Here is an 8,644-nt window from a genome sequence, read left to right on the forward strand (position 1 = left end):
TACTTCTGGATTTGATTGTGTTCGTTTTTTTAGCATCAACGTTTCGGATCACACTCTGTGATCCATCACAGAGTGTGATCCGAAACGTTGATGCTAAAAAAACGAACACAATCAAATCCAGAAGAAAAATATTAAAAACCATATAATTAAATTTTAAAAGTGATAACATTATCATAATAATAATAATTATATATTAATCAAATTTGACAAAATTATAACTAACATGTTGAAATATGAGCTTACCTCTCCATAAGAAAAGTTAAAACCCATTTTAATTTGAATCCAAAATATTCGATTCATTCTTTCATTGATCCCTTAAAACTTCATGGTAGAGTGGACGTAATTAAAGTTCATTTACTCATTCAATAAATATAAAAATAAAAAATTGTGGGAAATCAGTTTTTAATTAAATGATTTTGGAAGCTCCATATTACCTAATCCTGCCACCGCATCCACCGGAACAGTCAGGCTGTCGACTGCAATTCGTTGGCATTGCCCACTTGATAACCCCTCAACACAAAATAAACAATTTCAAATAATTGAAGGGTCCACACGGATTCCAAACAAAAATCCATTGCAGTACAAACAGAAGAAGCTATTTTTTTCAAAAAAATCTTCTCTACTAAAGGAGTTCGAGTAAGAGCTTCAGATCAGTTGGATTTACTTAGGGCTTTGATTGGGCCTGCAACTAGCAAATCTATATCCCTCCGCATCCGTACAACCCGTTTACAAAGAAGCTGCATTTAATTTGCATTCTCTTCGTTTTCCGATAGAATTTGTGGGAAATGAGAGAAATTATCAGTGTTCATATTGGACAGGCTGGGATTCAAGTAGGAAATTCGTGCTGGGAGCTTTACTGCCTCGAGCATGGAATTCAGCCAGATGGAACCATGCCCAGGTGAGTTTTATTTCAATGTTTTAGTCTTATGTTTCCGGGATTTGAAACCGTATTGATCTCTTTATTAGGGGCTCTGTTTTGGTGGGTTTCTGTTTGGTGATCTGGGTTTGCTTCATTATGTCGTGGGTAGGTTGTGGTCGAGATTTAATGAATCTTGACTTGAAATTTTGTTTTTCTGGGCAGTGATACCTCGGTGGGTGTGGCACACGATGCTTTTAATACCTTCTTCAGCGAAACTGGTGCTGGAAAGCATGTGCCCAGAGCTGTGTTTGTAGATCTGGAGCCAACTGTTATCGACGAGGTTCGAACTGGGGGCTATCGGCAACTTTTTCATCCCGAGCAGCTGATCTCTGGAAAGGAAGACGCTGCCAACAATTTTGCTCGGGGTCATTATACTGGTAAGAAAAGGAAACTGTGGTGCCATATTCTTCTGTTGTTTGTAAATGAATGTTGTGTGAGTTTATGAGCCGGCTTTAAGTTATTTAGGGTTAGCTTGGATAACACTGTTAAGATTTCTTAATATGGCTCGGACCTATATGTTACATTACTACCCAGGTCATGTGGATGTTTTCTTTGAATTTCGATATTAAAGTTTTATTTTTATTTTTTCCAAAAAAACGTTTCATGATGCGTATGAGATCCTGCACTTTGGTGAAATGTGGCAAGTTTGGATCTATACGTACATATGGGAAAGAATAGAATGCACTTCATTATGTTCAGATCATAACCCTGGTCACAAGTCTTTATGAAATGGTGTTGCTATATGTACTCAAAGGTTGCATTAGGACTTAGGTTCTTCCCTAGAACTTAGAAAGTTGTGGATTTGTCATGGCTCTTTTGATTCGATGTCTTTCTCTTTGGCATCAGCTCAGATTCTGCATGTAAATCCTTATTGCCCTTACCCACATTTTATGTTCTACTAATTTGTTGATATTTCCCTGTGGAAACGTGTTGTTACCCTACAACATTGACATGTCCTCTTGGTTATGGTTCACTGCACCAAGATCTTGGTGACATGATTCTCTAGTAAGGGCCCGCCGCCCCACCTGCTCAGTGATATGATGTCTTTGTTAATGATACCATAGAGGATCATGCAGCAATGCTCCCTTCACCATTACATCACAAACTTTTAAACTTTTAAGGTTAAATTTGAAGTTCTTTGATCTTTTTCTATTTTAATGTGATTGAAACTGTGGTGTTTTAGATCTCTCTCCTAGTAGTTTACCCTCTACAATCGCTTCACAAATTGTTGATGCTTCTTAATTGAATTTAAAGTCTGTTCTAGTTATTAAATTACTGCACTGTGGAATTGGATAGGTGGATCACCCTCAGACTACTGCGACATGATACTTTTAACTTCTTACATTAGATTTGATGTGTGCTTTGCTTTTACAGAACTAAATTGAGGTGTGGGCATTTCTTGATCGTTCTAATACTAATACACCCCTTTAACAATATATTTACAGCTGTTTGACTTGTAGATCTGGTTTGGTCTTTGTTTTTGTTTTACAGTGGGAAAGGAAATTGTGGACCTTTGTTTAGATCGAGTGAGGAAACTAGCAGATAATTGCACAGGTTTACAGGGTTTTTTAGTTTTCAATGCTGTTGGAGGAGGAACTGGATCTGGATTGGGTTCATTGCTTCTGGAAAGGCTTTCTGTTGACTATGGCAAAAAATCAAAGCTTGGATTTACCATTTATCCATCGCCTCAGGTAAATTATGATTAATACTACAGAAGTAATTAAATTGGGTATATTTTGAGCACATTGTAAGAATTAATCAATGCTGATTCTGATATATATCGAGTATTTTGTAGCTTTGTTAATTTTGTGATGGAATTGGGTGTACTGTTTGTACCTTCATCTTGTGATTGAATATTTTTGACCAAGACTTGATGAACCCATTTTTTTCTCCCTTTACCCAACCATAATTATAGTTACTTTTCCTATTGTGATGTGGCTTATCCTAATTCGTTTTTTTATTGCTTGCTCTCCAAAACTTCATTGCATCTTTTGCTTTGACCAGAAATTAACTGATCTGAATCTACTTTGGGCAGTCCTAGTATCACTCTACAGTACTGGGTGAACATTACTTGCTATGCAGCTCCCTTGGCTTATGTTGCTTCTGTGTTTTACTTATCTAGGTGTTAGTTTTATCATGTGAGTTGATGTTGCCAAATAAATTATTTGACAAATATTGGTGTTTTTTTTGGCAATTGTTTATTTTGTTCTAACAAGTTAATGAGCCAATGTTGTTGTAACCTTGATTAGCTGTACGTACTTTTGTTGTCCTAAATCAGAATCCCAAAGTATACTGTACAGTTTTTGGGTCCTTTCATATTTTAATTATTTACAATGACTGCTTATGGGCTTGAGGCATAAGCAAATCTAATCTCATTGTTACATGGAGAGCCTTAACTACATTGTTAATAATGGCTGGGATGTTATGGCATGAGCGTGTTCACAAAAACCTTTGAACATGAATTTGATGGCTGTATGCCCATCAATTTAATAACTAATTAAAATTTTTAGATTTAGAAGTGTTCACAAACCCTTGAACATGAATTCAATGGCTGTATGCATGCACATCAATTTAATAACTAATTAAAAATTTTAGATTTAAAAAGTAACATTATGTGAGATTAATATTAAAGCAAATCTAATCTCATCATTACATGGAGAGCCTTAACTACATCGTTAATAATGGCTGGGTTGTTATGGCACGAGCATGTTCACAAAAACCCTTGAACATGAATTTGATGGCTGTATGCCCATCAATTCAATAACTAATTAAAATTTTAGATTTAAAAGCGTTCACAAACCCTTGAACATGAATTTGATGGCTGTATGCATGCACATCAATTTAATAACTAATGAAAATTTTAGATTTAAAAAGTAACATTATGTGAGATTAATATATAAGTAAAATTAGTCTATTATATTATCTATCTTTTGGTGTCTTTTGAACAGATTCATGTAGTGATTAAGCTATAACACCATTAGGTAATCTGTTATATGGTGAAATTGAGTTCTATTAGATTCCAACTTTGAAGGCGTATGTGGTATTTTTTTAAGGAGAGCTATATATCATCGAATGATGTTTTTTTATTTTGAATTGTGTTGGATTACTCTGTTGAAAGAGTGTACTGATTTTTTTTCGTTTAAATCAACAAGGGAGGTATCATTAAATAGGGTGCGTTGGGTTGAGGAAAGGTTTATATTGTTCATGTTGTGTGGTGTGTTTTGTTGAGTGGAGGTGTATATTGTTGGATACAGAATTGTGTTGAGTTGTAAAAGTTTTAATGCATTTTTTTATGTTTTTTATGATTTCCTCTTTACGTAGATGTGATATGTAGAGTTTATTGAGTGAATGGATATGTTGTTAGGGAATGATTTATGATTGATAAAACAGTTTTTTATTCATCTTATTAATAACCCGGTTCTTTGCATTTTTATATTCAGTTGTTTTATTTTCATTTTTTTTTTGTCAAATTACGTTCTCTCATTTCTTTCATTTTGCCTTCAACAATTGGCCTTGGTTGATTTGATTTTTATTTGTTTCTGTCTTAATTAGGAATTGTTGGAGATTGAGCATTAGTTCTGCAGTGTTTTTGTTTTCAAAATACATTCTCTCACCTATTTCTTTTTGCCTTCAATGATTGGCCTTGCTTGATTTGAGTTTTATTTGTCCATCTTAATTTTGAATTGTTGGAGATGGAGCGGTAATTCTAGCAAACACAGGCATTCTCATATTCTGGTGTTTTATTGGTTTTTGAGTAGAGGTGTACATTATTGTATAGTGTGTTGTGCAGAGTTGTGACAGTGCAATATATTATATAAAATTTAGTGAGTAATTAGATACATTGTTAGGTTGTGATTTCTAATAAAACAGCATCTTATTCTGCTTATTAAAAACAAGTTTTGTTTTTAATATTTATTTTTTTGTTTGATTTTATTTTTAATAAACGTTTTCAGTAATATTTCGACTTACCATGCCTAAGATTCTGTAATATCAAAGAAAGCCATAGCGTTCTTTGATTTGATGATTATTTTTGGCAATGATAAAAACAAGTACAAATCTTATTATCTTTCTCTCCAATGTCAACATCTGTTCTTGTAATAATATTAAAGGTTTTTCCAAAAGTTCTGTGTTTGTTACTCATTCTGCCAAAAGCCCATTTCTTCTTTACTTTATCATAAGTTTTTCACTTTTCTCCATTTCTTGTTCATTGAAAAAATTGCTTTGGTTGATTTTAACTTCTTTAGTTGCCTTTTCCTTCTCTTAAAACTTAAAATGAATTTTGTACATTCTTGGCACCAAAATTCCTCTCATTGATTATTTTATTCCCCACTTATTGACCTCTACTGAATTTTATTTTATTCATCTCTCTAATTGAATTGAAAGAAATTCAGGTTGTTAACTACAAAACTATTAGGTTGAAAATTTGAAATATGGGACATGGAATTTTAGTTCTTCAAATATGGGCATTGAAGTATCTTTGAAACTTTTCTTTTGGCTTCAGGTATCTACAGCAGTTGTGGAGCCATACAACAGTGTCCTCTCAACTCATTCTTTATTGGAACACACAGATGTTGCAGTGCTTCTCGACAATGAGGCCATATATGATATCTGTAGAAGATCCTTGGATATTGAGAGACCAACTTATACAAACCTGAATAGATTGATTTCTCAGATTATATCTTCACTGACCACGTCTCTTAGGTTTGATGGAGCAATTAATGTGGACGTGACAGAGTTTCAGACAAATCTTGTACCATACCCTAGAATCCACTTCATGCTCTCCTCCTATGCCCCAGTAATTTCTGCAGAGAAAGCTTACCATGAGCAATTATCTGTTCCTGAGATCACAAATGCAGTATTTGAACCCTCCAGCATGATGGCCAAATGTGACCCCAGACATGGAAAATATATGGCTTGCTGTCTCATGTACCGAGGGGATGTTGTACCCAAGGATGTGAATGCAGCTGTGGCAACCATCAAGACCAAGCGAACTGTTCAATTTGTTGACTGGTAGGAGGACAACTGGTTTTCTTCATCTGTTTGATCTGTAATGTCATTCAATTGTAGACTAAACTTTTATTTTGGGTGGTTAACAGGTGCCCCACAGGTTTCAAATGTGGAATTAACTATCAACCACCCACTGTGGTGCCTGGAGGAGACCTTGCTAAGGTTCAGCGTGCAGTGTGTATGATCAGCAACAATACTGCAGTAGCTGAAGTGTTTTCTCGCATTGATCACAAATTTGATTTAATGTATGCTAAACGAGCATTTGTCCATTGGTATGTTGGCGAAGGAATGGAAGAAGGAGAATTTTCTGAAGCCCGTGAAGATCTTGCTGCTTTGGAGAAGGATTATGAAGAAGTCGGAGCAGAGGGTACTGATGATGTTGATGGAGAAGAGGAATATTGAAGTTCGATGTAACCTACTACTCTGAATTGCAATAGCGTAATAGTGGCTTGGATTGATTTTTCATTTTTGTAATATACTATTATCGAATTGTAGTATGTATGTGGTACTGCGCCAAATTTAATTTTTTGTCAATGGAAGGAAAAAAATCAAATCAACAAATAATGCCCATTCTTTTCATTACAATCTGTTATTAAGTTTTTTAAGCAAAATAATTTGGCATCATTTTTCTGGGAGGGAGTTTTGGACTTCAGTTTTGTGCTGGATATCAGTCTGTCATCATGTATTAGTTAAACACAACTAGCAACACTAGTTAGCATTTTCTGTTGACATGATATAACCCAATGTATATTGACATGAAATCGCACCTATATTGATTTCAGTGAGCTTCTCATTCTGGAGTTGGATTTTACCATGGGCAATGATGTATTGCGTGATTTCCTGTTATTGGTTTTAGAAGAAAGAGAGAATAATTGCTGTAAGATATGGAATCAATGGGATAGTCATATCTTAAGTTTGTTATTATTATTATTCAATATTATAATGATTTAATGCATAAACAAATAGAGCAACTGACCACTTAATAGGATTTGCAGGCTCCTTGAACCCATCTATATAAACTAAATTTTCTAGTTTGTCTTTCTAAAATTATGTTGGCAGGTTTCAAACTATTTTTTTTAAAATTTTAAAGAGGGGTAAATGCTTTGACTTGGAGCTATGAACCAGTGGGGCCACAAACAGGGGACCTCATCCCCGTTAGATTTGAACCTTGATGGCTAGGATAACAACTCAACAACTTAACCATCACAACATGCCACTATTGGCAGGTTTCAAACTACTTTTATCTCGATTCCTTTTCTCTTATTGTTGTGGTCACTGCCATTCTACTAATAAATAAGAGTGATTACATTTGGATTATTATGATGGTATGACCTGGTGTGTGATGCATGGCTGATGAAATCCTCTTGCTCATAATCACCCTATCCCTTATTGAGTTTCTGCAGGCATCTGTCTCCATTTTGGGACGATTTTTCCATGCAAAATGTATATTCAGTTTAATTTCTAATGTTTTATATTATGCAAAGTTGTATGAATGGTTCTATAATTGTTCTTATCTATTTATGGTAATGACTGACTATATTTATCATGCAAGATGGAATAGAATTGATCTGCATTACAACATGAAATCAATGCGAGAGTAAATGTGGATTACTAGCGCGTTATCACTTTTTTACGAATAATAGGTGAGTGCACTCATGAAATACTATATGGAGTAAAATGTCAAGTTACTAATTATTATGTAAGACCCTTGTAATCATATCAGTCAGCCAAAAAAGCTAGACCTAGAAATGCTGATGAACCCAAGATCTGCTGTTCAAATGGCAGGAGTAGACAGAAGATTAGAAGGCTCGTTTTTGACATAAATGTGGTTACATTCCTGCTGATTGCGAATGTACAATAAACATTAGAATAATGTAGTCCTCTGCATTGAACTGCAAAGAGAGCATCCTTGAGGCACAAGAACTTTGAAGTGCACTCATATCCAAGTTAAGAAAAATAAAAATGAAGACAAAATTCTCGCTGAAGACATTTGATGCCAGATAATGTGAAAAATATTAAGTAGTTTGCTTCCACTCCGGTTTTGTTTCCCCAATATAATTAGCTTAAGCAATGCAAATTTTAAGGATAAATCGTATGGAATCAACTTTTTCTATTCACGGTTCTTTGACAGCACCATGAACGGTGTTGAGAGATAGGAGAATAAAAATATCTTAAGGATGGGGATGGATTATCATAGCTTTGAAAACCTGAGTCAAGTTTTAGTGAATATAACTTCAAAAAGGGGAAGAAACTTGGGTAACCAATGAAAATTTTGCTTTCTTCGGCCAGCACTTTGTTAGCTTGCAGTTTGTGGAGTTCAAACGGACTATATCAAGGTTCTTTGAGAATATACTGTTTTGCGTCCAGTTGAATCATCAATTAAGCATGAAGAACATATCAGAGAAACTCAAAATTCTTTGATTGATCAATAACTGTTCAAACTAAGATACACGAAGGCATAATTGCAGCAACTTCATGGAAGATGCAACTGTTTTGGTTGAAGAGTTGCAGATAAAATTCAAACTTGTGAATGATAAATTTCAAACATTGGCTGAGATAATTCGAGAAGGAACTAAAAGGAGGTTGGAAAGGGGTAGTCAAGATTACATCAAAGCTAGCAGCACATATTAACAGTTGAATTCCAACTTTTGTGAGTTTTTAAGTTGAAATTAAAAATAGAATCATCCACAGAAGCTTTTCCAGTTAACCTGCGTGATT

At 34.6% G+C, this 8,644-nt stretch overlaps 1 protein-coding gene across 1 annotated transcript; it reads left to right on the forward strand.

The window, feature by feature from the left end:
• The first annotated feature begins 651 nt into the window (after window positions 1-651).
• On the forward strand, window positions 652-6,505 carry TUA3 (tubulin alpha-3). Its single transcript, XM_089819113.1, has 5 exons — window positions 652-898; window positions 1,082-1,296; window positions 2,411-2,610; window positions 5,421-5,929; window positions 6,016-6,505. The coding sequence occupies exons 1-5, from the start codon at window positions 786-788 to the stop codon at window positions 6,326-6,328; spliced, it is 1,350 nt and encodes a 449-aa protein (XP_089675239.1). The 5' UTR covers window positions 652-785; the 3' UTR covers window positions 6,329-6,505.
• Window positions 6,506-8,644: the final 2,139 nt, after the last annotated feature.

This window comes from Cupressus sempervirens, chromosome 1, assembly GCF_028749045.1.
Source record: "Cupressus sempervirens isolate cs-2001-9-10 chromosome 1, ASM2874904v1, whole genome shotgun sequence".
NCBI lineage: Eukaryota > Viridiplantae > Streptophyta > Pinopsida > Cupressales > Cupressaceae > Cupressus > Cupressus sempervirens.

Coding starts and splice junctions, on each gene's coding strand:
- TUA3 (XM_089819113.1), top strand. CDS start 786: ATGAGAGAAATTATCAGTGTTCATATTGGACAGGCTGGGATTCAAGTA. Junction 899..1,081: donor CCAGATGGAACCATGCCCAG/GTGAGTTTTATT, acceptor TTTTCTGGGCAG/TGATACCTCGGTGGGTGTGG. Junction 2,611..5,420: donor CCATTTATCCATCGCCTCAG/GTAAATTATGAT, acceptor TTTTGGCTTCAG/GTATCTACAGCAGTTGTGGA.